The sequence below is a fragment of the Scyliorhinus torazame genome, chromosome 18 (assembly GCF_047496885.1).
Source record: "Scyliorhinus torazame isolate Kashiwa2021f chromosome 18, sScyTor2.1, whole genome shotgun sequence".
Taxonomy (NCBI): Eukaryota; Metazoa; Chordata; class Chondrichthyes; order Carcharhiniformes; family Scyliorhinidae; genus Scyliorhinus; species Scyliorhinus torazame.
In genome coordinates, this window is record NC_092724.1 from 140,927,363 (window position 1) to 140,952,062 (window position 24,700).

Consider the following 24,700-nt stretch of genomic DNA (forward strand, 5'->3'; position numbering starts at 1 on the left):
CCTGGCTGGCAGCTCCTGGACCCAACCTGCTCCGAAAACACATGCGGGCGCACAAGTCGGACCCATTGGTCGAGAGGTCCACCTTCTCCACGCTAACCCCCAGTACGCCTACGTGGCGTACCCCGACGGCTGACAAGATACGGTCTCCCTACGAGGCCTGCCGCCCGCCGGAGCCCCACGCACACCCTAGCCACCAGTCCCACGCTCCCTCCCACCAGGGCACCTTACAGGAGGATCTGTCCTTCCGCCGGCCCCGTCTAGGCCCCCCCACACACCGACGCACCCCGCAGGCGCTCCCTCCCCAGGTCAACAGTTTTCCCCACCAGTGCGTCGAGGGGTGTCGAAGCTGCCACAGAGACCGAGGCCACGCTCCCGGAGTCACAGACGCCCGAGCCGCCACCGGAGTCACCACCGAAGCGCCGACGATCACAGAGGACGACCAGGGTCCCCGATCGACTGATTGCTTCATTTTAAATTGTAAATTTAAATCATAAATTGTAAATAGTTAATAGAATTGTAAATAGTTACAAAACTCTGTACGGAGGTATTATGGTACCTCCATAACTAATTCGACCACGTTGCCATGTTTAGTATCAGGCCACCCCCCCCGCCGGACTCTTTTTTAACAGGGGGTGAATGTGGTAGTCTGTGTAGAGGTATTACGGTATCTGGTAATGCTGGAACACCATTGGTAGATATTGTATGCATCCTATTGGTCAAGCTGTATGGTAGCTCCGCCCTGCTAGGCGGGGTATAAGAGCCCGTGCCACCCCAGCAGCCTTCATTCTGTACCTGAACTGCTGAGGGAAACATTTAGCTTATTAAAGCCTTCAGTTGGACTACAACCTCGCTTTAGTGGTCATTGATCGTGCATCAGTGAGTTACACAGGGGGGAAGGTGGTTCTGGACCCGGCGGGGGTGGGGGGGGGGCGGGTGAATGATGTGTTTTGAGGGTTTTACAGTAAGTTGCACAAATCGGAACCCCCATCCGGGGAGAAGAGGATGAGATGATTTTGGGGGGGGCTGGAGTTCCCGAGGGTAGATGAGGAGTTGGTGGAGGATCTGGGTGCCCCATTCAGGCTCAGGGAGGTAATAGAGGGGTTAGGGGCGATGCAATCGAGCAAAGCCCCGGGATCGGTCGGATACCCGGTGGAGTTTTATAAGAGGTTTCCGGGTTGCTGGGGCTGCTTTTAGCAAAGGCTTTCAATGAGTCAAAGGAGTTGGGAGTGCTCCCTCCCGACGTTATCACAGGCATCATAGAATGTAGAACATACAGTGCAGAAGGAGGCCATTATGCCCATCGAGTCTGCACCGACCCACTTAAGCCCTCACTTCCACCCTATCCCCATAACCCAATATCCCCTCCTAACCCCTCGATTTCTCTTATCTTCAAACAAGATAAATATCCGGAAAGCTGTGGGTCATACAGACCAATCTCTTTGCCAAATGTGGATGCTAAATTGTTGGCAAAGATCCTGGCCACACGGATAGTGGACTGTGTCCCGGGGAGGACCAGACGGGGTTTGTTAAAGGGCGACACCTGACGACGAATATCAGGCGGCTCCTAAATGTAATAATGATGTCTGTGGAGGGGCACAAAGTCGAGGTGGTGGTGGCCATGGATGTAGAGAAGGCCTTTGACCGGGTGGAGTGGAAATATTTGTGGGCGGTCCTGCAAAGGTTTGGTTCGGGCAGGGATTTGTGGATTAGGTCCGGTTGCTTTATCAGGCATCGGTGGCAAATCGAAGGACGAATCGGGTACGGTTGGAATATTTTAGCCTGTGTCGGGGGACTCTTCCCCACTATTGTTTGCCCTGGCCATTGAGCCTTTGGCAATGGTGCTGCGCACATTGAGCGTTTGGCAGAGGATAGTGCAAGGGGGGGTGGAACACAGGGTCTCACTCTATGCGGACGATCTACTCCTTTATATAATGGACCCGTTGGGGGGGGGATTGCATGGATTATGGGGATATAGGAGGAATTTGGCCGGTTCTCAGGTTATAAATTCAATATGGGCAAAAGTGAGGGTATTGCGATCCAGGCAAGAGGGCAGGAGAGAGATTGGGGGAAGATGCCGGTCAAGGTCGTGAAAGGGAGCTTTAGGTACCTAGGTATTCAAGTGGCACAGGACTGGGGTCAGCTTCGCAAATTGAATTTGGGTAGACTAATAGAGCAGATGAAAGGGGACTTCCGAAGTTTGGACATGCTCCCGCTATCATTGGCGGGAGGGTACAGACTATGAAAATGACAGTCCTCCCGAGAATGCTGTTTGTATTTCAGTGTCTCCCAATTTTCATCCCAAAGGCGTTTTTTTCGGAATTTGAAGGCAGCGATCTCGGGTTTTATTTGGGCCGGAAAAATCCCACGGGTGAAGAAGGTCCTACTTGAATTTGGGGGGAGCGGGCAGGGGAGGCTGGCTCTTCCGAACATTATCAATTATTACTGGGCGGCTAACATATCGATGGTTAGGAAGTGGGGTAGTGGGGGAGGGGTCAGTGTGGGAGCGGGTAGAGGCAGCATCTTGCAAGGGTACCAGCCTGAGGGTTTTGTTGACGGCGCCTCTGCAGTTCTCGCTGGCTCGGTACTCCACAAGCCCGGTGGTAGTGGCGGCCCTGAGGCTGTGAGGTTAATGGAAGCAGCATATGGGATTGGAGGGGGCATCAGTGTGGTCACCGATCTGTGACAACCACTGGTTCGCTCCGGGGGTGCTGGACGGGGCTTTAGGAGGTGGCAGCAGGCAGGGATCGAGAGATTCGGAGATCTTTTTATTGATGAGGGCTTTCCGAGTTTGGAGGAGCTAGAGGAGGAGTTTGAGTTGCCAGGTGGGAATGGCTTCCGGTACTTGCAAGTGCAGGACTTTGTTCGGAGGCAAGTGCCTCCCACTAAGGGGGTTACAGGTTAAGGTGATGTCAAAAAGAGGAGTTGGGGAGGGGAAGGTCTCGGAAATATATAAGCAGCTGATGGAGTGGGAAGGTGTTCCAATAGGGGAGGTGAAGAGGAAGTGGGAGAAAGAGTTGGGAGGGGAGTTGGAAGGTGGGTTATGGGAGGAGGCCCTGCGGAGAGTGAACGCGTCCTCGTCGTGTGTCAGGCTCAGGCTAATCCAATTCAAGGTGGTCCACAGGGCTCATATGACTGTGGCCCGTATGAGCAGGTTTTTTGAGGAAGGTGAGGACAGGTGTGGGTGCCGTGGGGAAGGTCCTGCGAATCATGTACACATCGGGCGTGTCTGAGGCTGAGGGGGTTTTGGCACGGATTAGCAGATGTCATATCTGAGGTCTGTAGCCACCTGGGTTGGCCACTTCCCGACGTAAAATGGAGAACAGCAAAGGCTGAAGGGAAATTCAGCCAACCCAGGCAAAAACTAGCAGGTGTAAGTTTACTGTGTATTACTCTGCAAAAGCCCAGACAGCATTGATACAAGCAGCCATCTGCATAGTAATGTAGCAGCCATCTACATACTAATGAGTGATCCCCGGGAACAATCGAAACATTCAAGGTAAACAAGGCCAAGTCAGACACCTTGGCGCCAGCAGGAGCCAACACAAAAGAGGTTAACGGACACCTAAAGACCGCCCAACGAGCAGGGAACCGCTCCAGCATTGGAGAAATCGAACCAAGCGATTGGAACGAAGTCCAATCACTTGAAACCAGGTAGGAGGTCCACCCCGAAAGGCGGGAAGCCCCTGGGGACTATAAAGCAAAGCCCCCAAGTTCAAATCGTCCTTCTTGACAGGGTCACTCAGCAACGCGAAGCAACCCTTGAGTGACCTGTCCAGCTGCCGCTCCAACGAAGTAAGTCTTAATTCAACGCTTGCTACGAGATAGGTGCTCCTAGCTACCAGTCCATACCAGCTTTGAATCCCGCGGTTTCAGAACCCGAACGAAAGGCCATATGCTCGCCTGACCTGGTGGGCCAGTCCGAAGCTAAGTATAGGCCTGTTAGTTACAGAAATAGCCTAGAAAGTAGAATTTATGCATGAGTAGCGATTTACTGTGTATAATAAATGTGTATTGATTTGAATCTTACTAATTGGTGAGTTGAGTTATTGATCATTACTTGAACTTGAACCTCGTGGCGGTATCATAAAGATACCTGGCGACTCTAGAGCAAAGGTTATAAAACAGAGTCAATTGAACCAACCAAAAGTTAGCAACATATTACTGGCGACTCCGCCGGGACCCGATCTAGAAGTGGCTTAACCACTCCGGGAGAACCCAAAATTTGAATTAGAAATCCAATTGGGAACAGAAAAACCACAAGTGTTCAAGCAGTTCTGATCAATCCTCATAATTCGGAAGTGTGTTAAATGCATGCAAAACTAACAGGGCGATAAGGTAATACTGATAGATTTTTGTTGCGACAAAACTGTCGGGAGTTTGTATTTTTGGAAAATAGCAAAAGCCGTACCCGTAATTACAGCACTCCCTTAGTCCCCCTCGTTCCAAATTTAAGAAAGCATTCAGATAGGAAAGATGACAATGCAGGCAATGCAACGCCTCTTGAACCCTGAAGAATTCACAGTCGCAGCGACCAACAGCAGTAGAGTAGGACAGTGTCCCGTTTGGGAAGAGGAAATCAGAAAGTACCTCAAAGGGAAAGGATGGCCCCTTTGGAGCGAATTCTGTGAAAATGAGGAAACAGGTCCTGGGAGTATAGGACATACTTGGTGGGAGAACCTGAGCGAGATTCACAAGAAGAACTTAGGAAAAGCTCGCAAGCCGATGGCAATCGTGTCCTGTTTGGCACAATTGCGAGGCACAGAGGAGGTCGTTAGGACGCTCTGGAAAGAGATAGAAGGCATACATCGAATGAGCAAGGTCGATGTCAATGAGGTAGAGAAAGAGAACGCAGAGTTAAGGAGGAAATTAGCAGCAAAGGACGGAGAGGTGGATGATGCCAAGCGGGCACACCAGTTTTGTCTGGCGCACTTAAGCAGCTTCCAATCCCAGTACGAAAAGGCCTATCAGGACACGCAACGTGCAGTCCTGGTACGAGAGGAAACCGAGAAGCAGGTAGAGGCATTGCAGAGGCAGTGCAGTGACCTGAAGGCAGCGTTAAGAGCACTTCATGCTGCCACCATGGAGCAAAGACAAAGCTCAATAGACCACGCAAAGTGCCGGAAGCAGATTGCTGAACTGCAATCTCTGCTTTCAGTTCGAAAAGGATTCCAGGAAACCTTTGGATCACAGCTAGATGAGCAAGACGGCCCTGATTGGGAAGAATTGAGTGAGACAGCGCAGAGATATGTTCAGGGAACATGTGCACAGGGAAAGCCCCATTAGAGAAAAGCGCGTCAACCCCCCATGGAGCAGATAGTTCAGGCTCCAATGAACCCAGTCACCACCCACCGCACAGCCACATCGGACGACACGGAATTTCTGTACACCACCCCCTTAACAGTGACCCAATTACAGGACGCGTGTGATAAAATCAAACCGTTCCTCCCCACCTCAGACCCCCACCACTTCTTTGCCAGAGTAAAACAGCAGGCTACCATGTACGGCTTGGATGAGCGAGAGCAAGGAAAGCTCACAGTTTTGAGTTTAGACCCTTCGGTCGTAGCAGCCCTTCCCGACCCACAGAATGTAGGAGGAGGCACCCTTGCAGAAATGCATACCGCGATCCTAGACGCGATCGGGTATAACAGGGGTGACCCCGTAGATGGCCTCAATAAGTGCAGGCAAAAGAAAACCGAGCACCCCACAGCGTTTGCTGGACGCCTGTGGATCCATTTCGCAGCAGTTTTCGGAGACTTAGACCGCGCCCATTTGTCCCCAGACAACATGGCCAAATGGACCCGCACCCTTATCTTCCATGCCACAGAAACAGGACAAAAAGCTTGTGTGAATTATGATCCCTCAGAGGAGGCTCATAATGAGAAATGGGTTGTAAAAAGATTGTCCCGCACCTGGGAGCAATCTGTTCAAAACAAACCCACGAATAAAAATCCCGAAGAACAGCAGACAGAAGCAGACATACAAGCAGTAAAAGCACACCAGAACCCCGCATGGGTAAATGAAGGCAGGAACAGCCCCCCACAGAAACCACAGGAGTGTTACAACTGTGGACAGTTGGGACACTTTGCAAGAGAATGCAATGCCCCACAAAAGCAACAGAGAGCCCAGCAGACAGGCACTCGAAGTAAGAACAGGACAAAGCCAATACATTGCGTTAGCACCCGTTCAGATCAGACGGACCTGAATGGAACGGACTGACGGTGTACGGGCTCCCCCAGTTGGGTCTGCGACACCCTTTGGGATAGGTCCGGCCGACCAGTAGTTTCAGCAAAGATACGGGGACAGTCCGTCGAGTTTCTCTGGGACACAGGAGGGTCCCGCACCACAATAAATTCCTCCACCATGTTTCAAAAGGACACGTGGCCCACTACAGCCACCATCACCCTCAGCGGCTTTACAGCCACTCTCAGCAGGGACACATCACAGCCCTGTACCAATTCAAATCGGCAACATCACCACCAAGCACCCCATAGTTTTAGTCGATCTACCCCACACAGCAGAGCACATTTTAGGCATAGATTTTATGAATTCCCACAACCTGTCCTTTGATCTAGTCAACCAATGTATCTGGAGAAAGGCAAAATCTGCAAGAGCCCCCGCAACGCTCACCATAGGAGAATATGCAAACAAAATTAGCGCAGTAGGCAAATTTTGGTTTGACCCGACCACGATTAGCACGGACAAGCAGGTTAGGGCAGTTTTACAAAGGAACAGGACAGCATTTGCGACCCACAAACACGACTGTGGCCGGATGACTGGTTCAGTACAAATCACAGGACCTGACCCTAGACCCCAAAAGCAATATGGATTTCCCATTGGAGTAAATAATATCTCCTTAAATATCTGCCACTGTTCATCAACTGTCCTACCTTTTAGTCTTTCTGCCAGTCCATTAGCAAACAGTAGCAAAGATTAGTGGGAGACTAGAGGACTGGGAAATCTTTAGGGGGCAACAGAAAGCTACTAAAAAAGCTATAAAGAAGAGAAGATAGATTATGAGAGTAAACTTGCCCAGAATATAAAAACAGATAGTAAAAGTTTCTACAAATATATAAAACAAAAGAGTGGCTAAGGTAAATATTGGTCCTTTAGAGGATGAGAAGGGAGATTTAATAATGGGGGAATGAGGAAATGGCTGAGGAACTGAACAGGTTTTTTGGGTCGGTCTTCACAGTGGAAGACACAAATAGCATGCCAGTGACTGATGGAAATGAGGCTATGACAGGTGAGGACCTTGAGAGGATTGTTATCACTAAGGAGGTAGTGATGGGCAAGCTAATGGGGCTAAAGGTAGACAAGTCTCCTGGCCCTGATGGAATGCATCCCAGAATGCTAAAAGAGATGGCTACGGAAATTGCAAACGCACTAGTGATAATTTACCAAAATTCACTAGACTCTGGGGTGGTCCCGGCGGATTGGAAATTAGCAAACGTGACACCACTGTTTAAAAAAGGAGGTAGGCTGAAAGCGGGTAATTATAGGCCAGTGAGCTTAACTTCGGTAGTCGGGAAGATGCTGGAATCTATCATCAAGGAAGAAATAGCGAGGCATCAGGACGGAAATTGTCCCATTGGGCAGACGCAGCATGGGTTCATAAAGGGCAGGTCATGCCTAACTAATTTAGTGGAATTTTTTGAGGACATTACCAGTGCGGTAGATAACGGGGAGCCAATGGATGTGGTATATCTGGATTACCAGAAAGCCTTTGACAAGGTGCCACACAAAAGGTTGCTGCATAAGATAAAGATGCATGGCATTAAGGGGAAAGTAGTAGCATGGATAGAGGATTGGTTAATTAATAGAAAGCAAAGAGTGGGGATTAATGGGTGTTTCTCTGGTTGGCAATCAGTAGCTAGTGGTGTCCCTCATGGATCAGTGTTGGGCCCACAATTGTTCACAATTTACATAGATGATTTGGAGTTGGGGACCAAGGGCAATGTGTCCAAGTTTACAGACGACACTAAGATGAGTGGTAAAGCAAAAAGTGAAGAGGATACCGGAAGTCTGCAGAGGAATTTGGATAGGTTAAGTGAATGGGCTAGGGTCTGGCAGATGGAATACAATGTTGACAAATGTGAGGTTATCCATTTTGGTAGGAATAACAGCAAAAGGGATTATTATTTAAATGATAAAATATTAAAACATGCTGCTGTGCAGAGAGACCTGGGTGTGCTAGTGCATGAGTCGCAAAAAGTTGGTTTACAGGTGCAACAGGTGATTAAGAAGGCAAATGGAATTTTGTCCTTCATTGCTAGAGGGATGGAGTTTAAGACTAGGGAGGTTATGCTGCAATTGTATAAGGTGTTAGTGAGGCCACACCTGGAGTATTGTATTCAGTTTTGGTCTCCTTACTTGAGAAAGGACGTACTGGCACTGGAGGGTGTGCAGAGGAGATTCACTAGGTTAATCCCAGAGCTGAAGGGGTTGGATTACGAGGAGAGGTTGAGCAGACTGGGACTGTACTCGTTGGAATTTAGAAGGATGCGGGGGGATCTTATTGAAACATATAAAATTATGAAGGGAATAGATAGGATAGATGCGGGCAGGTTGTTTCCACTGGCGGGTGAAAGCAGAACTAGGGGGCATAGCCTCAAAATAAGGGGAAGTAGATTTAGGACTGAGTTTAGGAGGAACTTCTTCACCCAAAGGGTTGTGAATCTATGGAATTCCTTGCTCCTTCATTAAATGTTTTTAAGATAAAGATAGATAGTTTTTTGAAAAAAGGGATTAAGGGTTATGGTGTTCGGGCCGGAAAGTGGAGCTGAGTCCACAAAAGATCAGCCATGATCTCATTGAATGGTGGAGCAGGCTCGAGGGGCCAGATGGCCTACTCCTGCTCCTAGTTCTTATGTAAATCTGCCCTCATGCCTTTGTAATTACTTTTGTTTAACACCAGATCACCAGAGTGGGACTCATATTTATTGCCTTCAAGCTGAATTCAAAATTCAAGCATGCAATGATTACTCTTCCCTCGAGGATCCTTTACTGCAAGATCATTAATTAATCACATTTCATTACACAATACTAAATCCAAAATAGCCTGCTCCCTGGTTGGTTAAACAACATCTTGTTCCAAGAACAATCTCTAATTCACTAGGAACTCTCCCCTCAAAGCTACCCTTGGCAATTTGATTAAATCAGTCTATATGGATATTAAAATCTCCCATGATTATTGTCATATCTTTCTTCCAAGCCTTCAATATTTATGGTTTATACTGTGTCCTACTGCAAAACTACTATAAGAGGACTAATAGATTAATTCTATTCCCTTGCTATTTCTTATTTCTACCCAGACTGGTTCTATCTAGAACATTGGACCACAACAACTGGATCTTTTCCCTCCCGCTCCAAGTTCCTCTGCAGCCCAGATGCAATATCCTTAACCCTGGCACCTGGTAGGCAACTTAGCCTTCGGGTCTCTTGATCCTGACTACAGAGAACAGTGTTGATTCCCCTATCAATATTACCTTTCTCTTCCCTCCCCCAATCCCCCTCCATTTGAATGACTCCCTGTACCACGGAGCTCTGGTCTGTTTGCTTTTATCTTCCCTACAGTCCCTGCTCTCTTCCACACAGGAAGCAAGAATCTCAAACCTGTTGGACAAGGGCAGAGGCTCCTGCAGTGCTAATTCTTGGATCCCTCTACCAGCCTCACTCTTAGTCACACCTTCATGTCTCTGACCACTGACCAAATTTAAGGTCACTGATCTAAGGGGTGTGGCTACCTCCTGAAACACAAGTCCAGGTAACTCTCCCCCTCCCTGATGCGTCGCAATAGACATAGACATAGAACATACAGTGCAGAAGGAGGCCATTCGGCCCATCGAGTCTGCACCGACCCACTTAAGCCCTCACTTCCACCCTATCCCTGTAACCCAATAAGCCCTCCTACCCTTTTTGGACACTAAGGGCAATTTAGCATGGCCAATTCAATAACTTGCATGTCTTTGGACTGTGGGAGGAAACCGAAGCACCTGGAGGAAACCCACGCAGACACGGGGAGAACGTGCAGACTCCGCACAGACAATGACCCAGCGGGGAATCGAACCTGGGACCCTGGCGCTGTGAAGCCACAGTGCTATCCATTACCGTGCTGCCCTCTGAAGCTCTGACTCCAGCTCATTAATTCTGAGCCGAAATTCCTCCAGCAACCAATACTAGCTGGTCACTCAGCTAGTATTACCATCATAAAGACACGGATAATAAAAAAAGTCGACCGATAATTAACTCACGGCAAAGCTACCATGAATAAAGGTTCCTGAGATTCTGAAGGAGAAGACATTCATTACAGTGCTTAAATGTTTGCAGTCATTGAATTATACAGTACAGAAAAAGCCCTTTTTGGCCCATTGCATCTGTGCCGGTCAAACACAACCACTTAACCATTCTAATCCCATTTTCCAGCACTTGGCCCATAGCCTTGTATGCCCTGGGATCTCAAGTGCACATTGGGGACGGGTGTACATGCACACCAAAATCCCTCTGATCCTCGGCGCTTCCCAGGGACCTGCCATTTATCATGTATTCCCTTGCCTTGTTTGTCCTGCCCAAATACATCACCTCACACTTATCCGGATTGAATTCAATTTGCCATTGATCAGCCCATCTGACCAGCCTGTCTAATCAAAGGCTATCTTCCTCACTATATACCACCCCACCAATTTGCGTATCATCCACAATTCAATCAAGTTAGTTAGACATGACCTCCCCTTAACAAAATCTGACTGTTCTTGATTAATTCCTGCCTCTCCAAATGCAGATTAATTCTGTCTCTCAGAATTGCTTCCAATAGTTTCCCCACCGGAGGTTAGACTGACTGGCTGAAGTTTCCTGGTTTATCCCTTCCATCTCCAAATTAACGGGATATATGACAATATAAAATCAGACATAAACTAATATGATAGGGAGAAAGTCCAAGTTTTAAGTTTCAGTGAGCTGCAGGTTGTCAGTCCAAGTCCTCGCCTTCGATGGAGGCCAAGGCATTAGTCGGATTATCGATTACAGGGTTGTTGGATATCATTCTCAGGATCATAGGATCAAGCAGGGTGTAATTTATTCCAGCTGCTTTGAGCTGTTTTCCAACTTTATTGAAGCCTCGACACTTCAGCTGTGTCACTGCCGAGAAGTACTGGGGGAAAAAAAGAGATCTTCGCCCCCTCATGGGGCCAGGTCCTGGCGCACCTCACCACCTCCAGATTCCAGGGTAGAATCTGGCTTGATAGATCTTAACTTCTATTTTTTGTTTAGATAGGTAGAAGGCAGCTACTGAACAGGGTCATAGGAGTCAGCTGTTGAACTTTTAACAAAGTAATAAAACCTTTATTAAACAAGACAATATTAACTGTTTTACACTACTTCATCACACTGTACTGTGCTGTACTGTTCTATGTTTACAGATTTGTAAAAATAACACAAGTTACAAAATCTATCTTCTACTTTAACGTTGTCATTAAGTACACAGTCCATGTAAACCAATAGGCAATCTGAGGACAGATACCTCAAACCCTGAAACCAACTTCTACGGATTTATCATCGATTTTCCCCAATGTATCACACAGTGAGCCAAGATTTACCATATTTCTTTCTGAATCCTCGAGAGTATCGCCACCTAATTCTGGTGACGATAGAGGTCCTGAAGAGGGTGTCCGATCTCCTTGCACAACATCAGCTTCTCCCTAGATTTGAATGAAGTGGGAAACAATAGTCAGAATCAACTGGAGCTGTCCGAAAAAGTAAATCTTTATACTGTGACCACTCCCACTGACCAGAAAAATGTCAGGAACAGGAGCAACATTTCTGAAGACAAGCATAAAGTTTGTTGGTTGGGGGGTAGGTTCATTTCCCACAATCCTGATGACACAAAACCGATACCAATGCTTGCTTGCATGAACCCACACACCCATAGGGCTGATCAAAGTGATGCAACACAATGCAGCAGAGTTCCTCAAGCACTCATTATTTAATTGCCTCATCAGGACAGCACAGTGTCACAGTAGTTAGCACTCATGCCTCATAGCTCCAGGGACCCAGGTTCAATTCCGGCCTCAGGTGACTGTCTGTGTGGAGTTTGCACTTCAGAACATAGAACGCCTTTAGGTATCTGCAGGTAAGGGCATTTGCCAGGTGGCTAGTAGTGGAATTCCCACTGCTGCCGCCACGCACGGTACAGGACAGGGTGCTCTCGGGGGCGTGGGTTGGAGAGGGGAAGATCTCGGCAACATACCAGGTGATGCAGGAGCAGGAGGAGGAGGCCTCGGTGGAGGTGCTGAAAGGTAAGTGGGAGGAGGAGTTGGGGGAGGAAATCAAGGAGGGGGACGTGGGCAGATGCCCTAGGGAGGGTGAACTCTTCCTCTTCGTGTGCGAGGCTCAGCCTCATACAGTTTAAGGTGCTGCACAGGGCACACATGACCGGGACAAGGATGAGCCGGTTTTTGGGGGGCGAGGACAGGTGTGTTAGGTGCTCAGGAAGCCTAGCAAACCACATCCATATGTTCTGGGCATACCCAGCGCTGGAGGAATTTTGGAAGGGCGTAGCGAGGACGGTGTCGAGGGTGGTAGGATCCAGGGTCGAACCGGGTGGGGGCTCGCAATATTTGGGGTTGCAGAGGAGCCGGGAATGCAGGAGGCGAAAGAGGCCGGTATTCTGGCCTTTGCGTCCCTGGTAGCCTGGCAAAGGATTCTTCTTCAGTGGAAGGATGCGAGGCCCCCAAGCATGGAATCCTGGATCAACGATATGGTGGGGTTTATTAAATTGAATAGGGTGAAATTTGCCTTAAGGGGATCGGTGTAAGGGTTCTTCAGGCGGTGGCAACCGTTCTTGGACTTCCTGGCAGAACGGTAGACAATGGTCAGCAGCAGCAGCAGCAACCCGGGGGGGGGGGGGGGGGGGGTCTATTTTATTTTTGTTTGTCTATACTGGGGGAGGCAGTGGTGCTGTGGGATTGTCACTAGACTAGTAATCAAGAGACCCTGGGTAATGTTCTGGGGAGCCAGGTTCAAATCCCACGGCAGATGATGAAAATAGAATTCAATAAAAATCTGGAATTAGAAATCTTTTTCAGCTATGAGGAGAGGTTGAATAAACTTGGCTTGTTCTCACTGGAATGAAGGAGGTTGAGGGGCGACCTGATAGAGGTCTACAAAATTATGAGGGGCATAGACAGAGTGGATAGTCAGAGACTTTTTAGGGCAGCACGGTAGCATTGTGGATAGCATAAATGCTTCACAGCTCCAGGGTCCCAGGTTCGATTCCGGCTTGGGTTACTGTCTGTGCGGAGTCTGCACATCCTCCCCGTGTGTGCGTGGGTTTCCTCCGGGTGCTCCGGTTTCCTCCCACAGTCCAAAGATGTGCGGGTTAGGTGGATTGGCTATGCTAAATTGCCCATAGTGTCCAAAATTGCCCTTAGTGTAGGGTGGGATTACTGGGTTATGGGGATAGGGTGGAGGTGTGGACCTTGGGTAGGGTGCTCTTTCCAAGAGCCGGTGCAGACTCGATGGGCCGAATGGCCTCCTTCTGCACTGTAAAATTCTATATGGGGGATCTGAGGGGATGTATATATTTACTATGTTTGCTATGTGTTTCGGCGGGTGTTAATATATTATCTATGTATAGGGGGAGGGGGGCACTGGGTTGTTTTGTATTATTTTGTATTTAATTCTATTGAGTTCTGTTTACATTTTGTTGTTGATATTTTGTGAAAACTTTAATAAAAAAATGTGTTTAAAAAAAAGAACATAGAACATTACAGGCCCTTTGGCCCACGACATTGTGCCGACCATTTATCCTCATCTAAGATCAACCTAACCTACACCCCTTCAATTTGCTGCTGTACATGTGCCTGTCCAAGAGCCGCTTAAATGTCCCTAATGACTCTGACTCCACCACCTCTGCTGGCAGTGCATTCCACACACCCACCACTCTCTGCGTAAAGGACCTACCTCTGACATCTCCCCTATACCTTCCACCAATCACCTTCAAATTATGTCCCCTTGTGACAGCCATTTCCGCCCTGGGGAAAAGTCTCTGACTATCCACTCTATCCATGCCTCTCATCACCTTGTACACCTCTGTCAAGTCACCTCTCTTCCTTCTTTGCTCCAGTGAGAAAAGCCCTAGCTCCCTCAACCTTTCTTCATAAGACATGCCCTCCAGTCCAGGCAGCATCCTGCTAAATCCCTCTGCACCCCCTCCAAAGCATCCACATCCTTCCTATAATGGGTGACCAGAACTGGACATAATATTCCAAGTGTGGTCTTACCAGGGTTTTATAAAGCTGCAACAAAATATCACGGCTCTTAAATTCAATCCCCCTGTTAATGAAAGCCAACACACCATACGCCTTCTTAACAACCCTATCAACCTGGGTTGCAATTTTGAGGGATCTATGTACGTGGACCCCAAGATCCCTCTGTTCCTCCATGCTAATCAAAGTCATTTATAAAAACCACAAAGAGCAGCGGTCCCAGAACAGATCCCTGCGGGACACCACTGATCACCGACCTCCAGGCGGAATACTTTCCATCCACTACCACTCACTGTCTTCTTTCGGCCAGCCAATTCTGTATCCAGACAGCCAAATGTCCCTTTATCCCATGCCCCCTGACTTTCTGAATGAGCCTACTATGGGGAACCTTATCAAATGCCTGACTGAAATCCCTATACACCACATACACTGCCCAACCTTCAGCAATGTTTCTCATCACATCCTCAAATAATTCAATGAGGCTTGTGAAGCATGACCTGCCCCTCACAAAGCCATGCTGACTATCTTTAATCAAATTATTCTAAATAATCATCAATCCTATCTCTCAGAATCCTTTCCAGAATTTTGCTCACCATAAGACTGACTGATCTGTAGTTCCCAGGGATTTCCCTATTCGCTTTCTTGAACAGGGGAAACATTTGCCTCCCCGCAATCATCCGATACTACTCCAGTGGAGAGTGAGGATGCAAAGATCATCGCCAATGGCGCAGCAATCTCCTCCTTCCCTTCCCGTAGAAACCTTGGGTATATCCCGTCTGGCACAAGGGAGTTATCTATCCTGATGCTTTTCAAAATTTCCAGCACATCCTCCTTCTTAATATCAACCTGTTCGAGCCTATTAACCTAGTTCACACTGTTGTCACGAGCAACAAGTTCCCTCGCTCTGGTGAATAATGAAGCAAAATATTCATTTAGGGCCTCCCTTATGTCCTCAGACTCTAGGTACAAGTTCCCTCCACTATCCCTGATCGGGCCCTACTCTCATTCTGATCATCCTCTTATTTCTCACAAAAGTGTAGAATGCCTTGGAGTTTTCCCTAATCCTTCCCGCCAGGGCTTATTCATGTCCCATTCTAGCTCCCCTAAGTCCATTTTTTAATTCCTCCTAGCTACCTTGTAACCCTCTAGAGCCATGCGAGATCCTTGCTTCCTCAACCCTACGTAAGCTTCCTTCTTCCTCGTGACTAGAAGCTCCATTTCTCTTGTCGTCCAAGGCTCCTTCACTTCACCATTCCTTCCTTGTCTCAGTGGGACAAAACTATCCAGCCCTCGCAGCAAGTGTTCCTTAAACAACCCCCACATCACTGTGCATTTTCCGCAGAACATCTGTTCCCAGTTTATGCTCCTCAGCTCATGTCTAGTAGCAGTATAGTTTTCCCTCCCCAATTAAATACCTTCCCATACTGTCTGTTCCTAACCCTGATTTGACTTATTGTCACATGTACCGAAGTACAATGAAAAGTATTTTTCTGCGGCTGAGGGAACGAACACAGTACGTACATAGTAGACAAAAAGAATAATCAACAGAGAACATTGACAAATGGTACATCGACAAACAGTGATTGGTTACAGTGCGGAACAAGGGGCCAAACAAAGCAAATACATGAGCAAGCAAATCCATGGGCCCTCTATGACTATGGTAAAGGTCAAGGAGTTGTGGTCACTGTCATCGAAATGCTCTCCCACCGACACATCTGACACCTGGCCTGGTTCGTTGCCAAGCACCAAATCCAATCTGCCCCCCCCCCTAGTCGGCCTATCTACATATTGAGTCAGGAATCCTTCCTGGACACATCTGACAAAATCTGCTCCATCCAAACCATTTGCACTAAGGAGGTTCCAGTCAATATTAGGGAAGTTGAAGTCACCCATGACAACAACTCTGTTACTTCTGCACCTTTCCAAGATCTGCCGCCCAATCTGTTCCTCCATCTCTCTGCTGCTATTGGGGGGTCTATAGAAAACTCCCAATAAAGTAACTGCTCCTTTCTTGTTTCTGACTTCCACCCATACTGACTCAGTAGACAGACCCTCGACTACCTCCTTTTCTGCAGCTGTGATGCACTCCCTAATTAACAGTGCCACTCGCCCTCCTCTTTTATCTCTCTCCCTATTCTTCTTAAAGCATCTAAACCCCAGAACATCTAACAACCATTCCTGCCCCTATGAAATCCATGTTTCCGTAATGGCCACAGCATTGTCATTCCAAGTACTGATCCATGCTCTTTAAGTTCATCTCCCTTATTCCTGATACCCCTTGCATTGAAACAGACACACTTTAACCCATCTCACTGAGTGCAACTTTGCCCTATCAACTGTCTATCCTTCCTCACAGTCTCACTGCATACTATTTCTGCCCATTCAACAGCTATCCTATCCTCTGTAGCTCTGGTTCCCACCCCCCTTCCAAACTAGTTTAAACCCTCTCGAAGAGCTCTGGCAAACCACATGCCCAGGATATTGGTGCCCCTCTAGTTTAGGTGCAACTTGTCCTTCATGTACAGGTCCCACCTTCCCCAGAAGGTATCCCAATGATCTACATATCTGAAGCCTTCCCTCCTGCACCAGCCCAGTAGCCATGTGTTCAACTGCACTCGCTCTCTGTTCCCTGCCTCACTAGCACATGGCACTGGTAGCAATCCTGAGATTACGACTCTGCTCGTCCTGCTCTTTCGCTTCCAACCTAACTCCCGAAAAACTTTTAGATCCTCATCTCTTTTCTTAGCTATGCCATTGGTGCCAATGTGCACCACGACTTCTGGTTTCTCCCCTTCCCCCTTAAGAATCCTGTAGACTCGATCCAAGCCATCCCTGACCCTGGTACCCGGGAGGCAACATACCTTCCGGGAATCACGTTCGTGACCACAGAATCTCTTATCCGTTCCCCTAACCATAGTGTCCTATCACTTTTGCTTTTCTATTCTCCCCCTTCCCTTCTGAGCCACAGAGCCAGAGACCTGGCCGCTATGGTCTTCCCCTGGTAGGTCACCCCCCATAGCAGCATCCAAAACAGTGTACTACTTTTGAAGGTGAATGACCACAGAGGATCCCTGCACTCTCTGCCTGTTCCCTGTTGCTGTAGATCATCAGTGCTAATCACTGTGCCACAGTGCCGCCCAACTCCTTACAACACACCAATGGCAGTTGGTAAGAGTGGGAGGTACACCTGGTGAGCTATGCTCCATGTAGAGTGATGCGCTCAAGTTCAAAGCCTCTGATCACAGGCTAGCAACGTGTTCCAGGAAAGAATTAGCTATGGGAAAAGATTGGAAGTCTGCTTTGTGCACCACAAGGCAGTGAAACAACCACAACAATAGTTCTGAAGGAGACAGTTACAATACATTAATTTGTAAAACATACATAATTCAGAGACATAAAGCAGTATTGCACTTAAAAGCATCTCCAACTTCAAATAGTCATAGACTAACACTGACACTGCATGTGCAGAAAGTGCTCCTCCCATGGCATTGTGACAGGAATAAATGCAGCAAGACTTTGATGCTAAATATTTTTGCTGTAAATCTACACAAACTATTTCATAAGGATAATAATAAAAACAGACCGTGTTAGGTATGATGACTAAAGGCAAAGCCTAAGAGGTAGGTTTTGAGGGTGCAATTAAAGGAAGGAAGAGAAATAGCAAGACATAGAGATTAGAGAGAATGTTTCAGGTCTCAGGTTTTCAAGTTTTATGTCCTGTACACAAAAAGCAGACAAATCCAATCTGGCCAATTGCCGCCCCATTAGGCTACTCTTAATGTAAAATGATGGAAAGGGTCATCAACAATGCTATCAAGTAGTAATTGCTTAACGATCATCTGCTCAATAGTGCTCAATTTGGGTCATGCCAGGGTCACAGATCCTATGACCATATTGCAACCTTACATTAAACATGAAAAGAAAAGAGTTGAGCTCCAGAGGGGAGGTGAGAATTTCAGCCCCTGACATCAAGGCAACGTTTGCAAAACTGGAGTCAGTCTGAATCAGGGGGAAAACTCTCCTTTGGCTGTAATCATACCTAGCACAAAGGAAGATGGTTGTAGTCAATGCAGGAGGTCATCAGGATAGTGTCCTAGGCCCAAACAACTTCAGCTGCTTCATCAATGACCTTCCTTTCTGCAGGTCAGGAGTGGGAATGTTCGCTGATGATTACACAATGTTTAGCACCATTCACAATTCCTCAGACACTGAAGCAGTCCATGTTCAAATGCATTAAGACCTGAGCAATGTCCAGACTGGCAGTGAAGTGGTAAGTAACATTTGCACCATGTAAGTGCCAGGCAAAGACCACCTCAAACAAGTGAGAATCTAACCGTCGCCCATTGACATTCCCCCACTATCAACATCCTGGGGATTACCACTGACCAGAAACTGAGTTGAACTAGCCACATAAATACTGTGACTACCAGAGCAGGACAAGGCTAGGAATCTTGCAGCACGTAACTAACCTCCTCACTCTCAAAGCCTGTCCACCATCTACAAGGTACAAGCCAGTGGTGATGGAAAACTCTCTACCTGCCTAGATGTGTACACCTCCAACAACACTCAAGAAGCTTGACACCATCCAGGACAAAGCAACCCGCTTGGTTGACACCCCATCCATAAACATTCACTCCCTCCACCACTAGCACAGAGTGGCAGCAGTGCGTACCATCTACAAGATACACTGCAGGAACTCACCACGGCTCCTTGGACAGCATCTTCCCAATTCACAACCTCTATTATCAAGAAAGACCTGGCAGCAGACACCATAATCTGCAAGTTCCCCTCCAAGTCAGTCACCATCCTGACATGGAAATATATCCTGTTCCTTCACTGTCGCTGGGTCAAAATCTTGGAACTCGCTCCTTAGCAGCACTGTCGTATACTTACATCATGTGTACTGCAGCAGTTCAAAAGGTTGGCTCACCACCACCTTCTCAAGGGCAATTTGGGATGGGCAATAAATGTGGGCCTGGCCAGTGACATCCGCATCATATGAATGAAGAATAAAAAAGGTTTGGGATCACAAAGGTTAAAAGGTTCTGCCGTTACTTGTCAGTCAAAGGGAAGAAGTTGCAAAGGGGGCTAAAACAAGTTGAAAAGCTATACAGTGGCAAAGCCATAAGGCACTTGTAAACATGGACAACAAGTATCAAATTGATGAGTTTGGATATGGGAAAATTAAAAATAAAGTAATGATAGAAAACTGCTGGTTTTGCTGTTTATGGAAACAATTCCACCAGGGAAATAAAGATAAATTACCAGAACCACAGTTGTAATCAGCTGCTAAGACTGCCCTGTATGGCACAATATCACACCCAAATTTCCACTTACCAACTGCCCCATAGAGGATCGGGTTATTTAATAATTGGCATGTCTTTAGTTTAAATAAAACTTTCCAACATGAGTAAAGCTCCAAAATAAGTTCCATAACTATTGTAAAGTAGACAATTATGAGACATCAATTTACAAAAATATGCACAATTCAGTGACAGAAAGCAGGGTTGCACAAGCACCTTTCAATTTAAACAGATATGGGCTGACACTGATAGGAGCCACTTTTTAAAAACTAATTTCAAACTTTAAATTAGAAACAAAAGATAATTTAGCCCTTCTGCCCTGTTCCACTGCCCTTCAGAAAGAACATGGCTGAACTACAACCTAACTCAATTGTGCCTTTGCCCCATAACTCTTAATATTTTTGTTCAGTTAACAAAAATGTATAAATATCGTATTTAAAATAAACTATTGATGTAGCATATTGAAAAAAAATTAATTGCACCTTTATCTATATTTTAGTTTAACTTTATTTGAAATATTCAATTTGTTTCAGTAATAAAGTTTCTTCTGTACTGTGTTTTTTATTAATACTTTACCATGCATCACATTTATCAAATGATGAAGGTAGCGTACCACTGTCTAGCAAGACGTGTCTTTCACGCTCACAACCCTTTGCATTTACATTGGATTCTTTGGCTACCATGTTTTTTATAACATTTCGATTTGAGGAAATAAGTTTCAAATTTCGACCAAGCTGTGTGTGCAGCAATGGTTCCTAATTTCACTCATGTAAGATCTGGCTCTAAAGTTTACACCATGTCCCTTAGTCCTAGACTCCCCCCCGAACAGCAGAAATAGTTTCCTTCTCTTTGTTCCCCCAAATATCTTAGAAATTTTGATCAAATCACCCGTACCCTTCTAAATGCCAAGGAATAAAACAATAGTTCTTTCAACATTTACAATCCAAGTATCATTCTAGAAAATCAATGTTGCACTTCCTCCAAGGCCAATATACATTCATACAGTGGGGTGCCTGGAATTGTACACAGTAATCCAAAGGTGGTCTAATCAGGCCTTTGTACAGCAGAAACCTGATTTCTACCACCTTGTTCTCTTATCCTCTAGATATAAAGTCAGTATGCTGCATTTACCTTTCTGTACTGTTCATGGCATTTTAATGATCTTCGCACCTGGATGCATAAATCTTTTTGTTCTTCCACTGTTTATAGATATTCACCATTTAAAAAGTGCCCTTTTCAGGCTCATCTATTTGAAATCCATTTGCCATAGTTCTGCCAATTTATTTTATATCTTTGTATCTAATATATCTTTTTAATTTCCTGCTTCCAGGCCACACTGTGTAAATTGCCTTAAAATACATTTCACAGAATAACAATGCATTAAAAGAATACATTAACCATATTTGTTTCTACATTCCCATCAACAACTCCAAGTGATTCTGGTAATGTGGGAGTTCCTGAAGTGTGTCCAATCTCCTTGCTGGGCTACTTTAGCTTCTCCCTGATTTGCAAGAAAATGCAAACACCGGTCAGATGTTTATGCGAGAGATACCCAAACAAGTAAAACCTTAATGCTGGATTTCTTTTGTTGTGAGATTCCACTTATCAAACAAATTTATCAAACACTTTCACAGCACCTCAAACAGAATAAAACGCTGCAAAAAATTTCACAAAGTGAAAATAACTGGCGAGTAAGCAGTTGGCCACAGCAATTTTAAATATTTGGTTTTCAATTCCATCACCTAAATAATTAATAACTACATAGTTAAAGCTCCGATGCAAATTGTCGCAGGACACCATTGGTCATGGTCTGCCAATGACATGTTCCTTATCTTTACATTTCTGCCACACAACCAAGTTCTTAATTAGATACATAATTTGCTTTCAATTGCATGACCTTTCAAGGACAATCCACAGAATAATAAATATATTTTAAATTATTTTAAAAAATCAACTTTTACCATGTTTGCTTGTATATCCTCTGAAACATCTTCAACAATACTTGGTGATGGAGGCGGTTCTGCAGTGGGTGTCTGATCTCTTTCCTCAGCAACATCTTCAGTAGATTCTCCCTGATTTGCATGAAAATGTAACCAATTATAAAATGCTTTCAAAAGAGATGCCTTAATAGTTAAAACTTTAATGCTGGGTGATTTTGTTATAAGTGAGATATTCTGAGGGAGAAATTATTTTGTGCAGTGCACAGCTTTACATCAATTCTCCAGGGCAGGCAGTATCCTGGGCAGCTACTTGCACCGCCGATGCAAGTCACGAGAAATGTGCTGCACCCCTCTTTCCCGAGCAACGCGTTACATTTTTGTGGCACTAATTTTGGTGGCACTAATATTAATAGCCGTTTGTCAGCCAAGGCCGGATTGTGCTCCACGTCTTGCTGCATGTGGATGCAGATTGCTCCATTATCTAAGGAGTTGTGAATGGGACTGAACACTGTGCAAACACCAGTGAACATATCTATTTCTGACCTTATGATGGAGGGAAGTAGTTAAAGGGTTGGGCTAGGATACTTCCCTGAGGAACTCCTGCAGCATACTGTGTACAATTCCAATCACCCCACCATTGAAATATATATTGGCCTTGGAGGAAGTGCAACAAAGACTTACAAGAATGATACTTGGATTGCAAAAGTTAAAAGAACTGTGGTTGTATTCTTTGGCATTTAGAAGAGTATGGGTGATATGATCAAAATTCCTAAGATATTAGGAGGAGCAGAGAGAAATAAACTATTTCCGGTGGTTGGGGAGTCTGTAACTAAGGGACATGGTGCAAAATTTTGAGGCAGATGTTTCATGAGTGAAATTAGGAAACATTGCTTCATACAAGGATTGGCAGAAATGTGAAACGTTTTCCCTCAAATAGAAATGTATGCTACATCAGTGGTTAGTTTAATATTCTCCCACCACTCCTTCATTGTTGTTGGCTCATAATCTGGAACTGCCTCACTAATATAACTGTGAACATACCCACACCTTATGCACCACCATAGTTCAAGAACACAGCTCACCATGACCTTCCCAAGGACAATTGGGAATGTACAGTAAGTGCTGGCTTTGATAGCTATGTCCACATCTCATGAGCAATTAAAAGAATAAATTCCATCAGTTTTCTGTCCTCCAGCTGAAAGGTATTGATCCAGGCTGGAATTAAGTTCCAGCCAAGACAGCGACACTCTACCACTTTGGTCAAGTGGCACATCTCTTGATATATGAGAAATCAGTCTAGAAATTGTAACCCACAGAATAATAATAATTAGAGATAGGATAAAATATTGATGTTTACCATATTTGTTTGTGTATCTTCTGGAACATCTACAATATCTGGTGATGCAGCAGGTTCTGAAATGAGTGTCTGAACTTGTTCCTCAGCATCATCTTCAATAGTTTCTCCCTAATTTGCAAGAAAATGCAAACAAGTGTCAGATGCGCACACAGGATATGCCCTAACAGTTTAAACTTTAATCTTGGGTACTATTTTCCATCAGGGAATGTTATAACCTGCCTACGTACCATTGGCTGGGGACTAATGACAATCCCACAATCCTGTGGGAGTATGAGCTTCCCCAATGAGGGGTGCGGAGAAACCATTAGTAAACTCATAGTATAAATAAAGCTGGCCAGTTCAGGGACCAGCAGGAAGTGTTATGCAGCAAGGGAAGTTACTGCTACTGTTATATATATGTTATTGTAAATAAATGTTATTACTTTGTATCCTTAAAACTCGTGCTGGATTCTTCGTGGCCCTCACAAAACTGGCGACGAAGATTAAAGTGAATAGCTGTCTACACTGCTGAAGCCACCTCCCTGGATTTTTGTTGGACACAGGTTGGAAGTTGTTTTCTATTATACCATGCCTCTATATGGACGTTTGAATGTTTTTGATGCTGCGCTGGAAAGCTGGAATCAGTACACACAATGGATGCGTTACTATTTCCGGGCAAATATCACCGAAAACGAGCGCCAGGTGGTCATATTGCTCACCGCCTGCGGCCCGCATACGTTTGGGGTGATTAGGAGCCTTACGTACCCAGCTGCGCCGGACACCAAAACGTTTGATGAACTTGTGAATATAGTGGGGCAACATTTTAACCCAACCCCGTCCACGATAGTCCAGCGTTACCGGTTTAATACCGCTGAGAGGACCCCTGGAGAATCCCTTGCCGATTTTCTATCCAGGCTACGCAGGATTGCGGAGTACTGTGACTATGGTGAGACCTTGTCAGAAATGTTACTCGACCGTTTGGTTTGCGGTATTAACAATGCGGCCACCCAGAGAAAGTTGTTAGCTGAGCCAACATTGACTTTTCAACAGGCCATTCAAATAGTATTGTCCCGAGAGAGCGCAGAACGAGGAGTGCAGGAGCTACAGGGAATGGAAGTGCATGCCTTGGGGCGCAACCCCTTCCGTCCGAAAATGTCCCCCCGCACTCCTGCGGTACCTTGGGCGAGGCAAAGTCCGGACCGACGCCAGTGGCCGTCGGACATTCCTCCCCGAAGGGAGCCTTCTCCAGAACCAATGGATGAGGAGCCATGTCCGTGTCAGACTTGTAGGCGCCGACACCGTCGCGGACGGCGGTCCTGGGGGCGCCAGAGGCGCCGTCGTTCCGACCGAAACTGAGACCAGCCCAGGGGCCGTAACTGGGACCAGCCCAGGGGCCGTACCTTCCATGTGGATGAACCTGCGGCGACTACTCCTGAGGACGTGGAGACGGAGGACGACTGCCTGCAGCTGCATTGTGTGGCAGCTCCCCATGTGGCCCCCATTAAGGTGACAGTACGGGTCAATGGCCAACCGCTTGAGATGGAGTTGGATACTGGCGCAGCGGTCTCCGTGATCGCCCAGAGGACATTCGACCGCATCAAGCAGGGTATACAGACCCTTACATTAACCGACTCACAGGCCAGGTTGGCCACCTACACGGGGGAACCACTGGACATTGCAGGAACTACAATGTCCCCTGCTGTTTATGGACGCCAGGAGGGGCGTTTCCCACTTATCGTGGTGCGCGGCCATGGGCCCAACCTGTTGGGTCGGGACTGGTTGCGCCATTTGCGGTTGCAATGGCAGCACATCCTCCAAACAGTTTCTGAAGGGTTGACTGAGGTGCTAGGACGATACCCA

General features: G+C 46.5%; 1 protein-coding gene across 1 annotated transcript in view; it reads right to left on the reverse strand.

Annotated features, from left to right (window-relative positions):
• ccdc40 (coiled-coil domain 40 molecular ruler complex subunit) overlaps positions 1-24,700 on the reverse strand; it is a 123,847-nt gene that overhangs the window by 92,604 nt on the left and 6,543 nt on the right. The window contains 5 exon segments of the mRNA XM_072483486.1: positions 11,592-11,693; positions 20,963-21,029; positions 21,031-21,065; positions 21,526-21,636; positions 22,862-22,969. Coding sequence (XP_072339587.1) covers positions 11,592-11,693; positions 20,963-21,029; positions 21,031-21,065; positions 21,526-21,636; positions 22,862-22,969 — 423 coding nt within the window.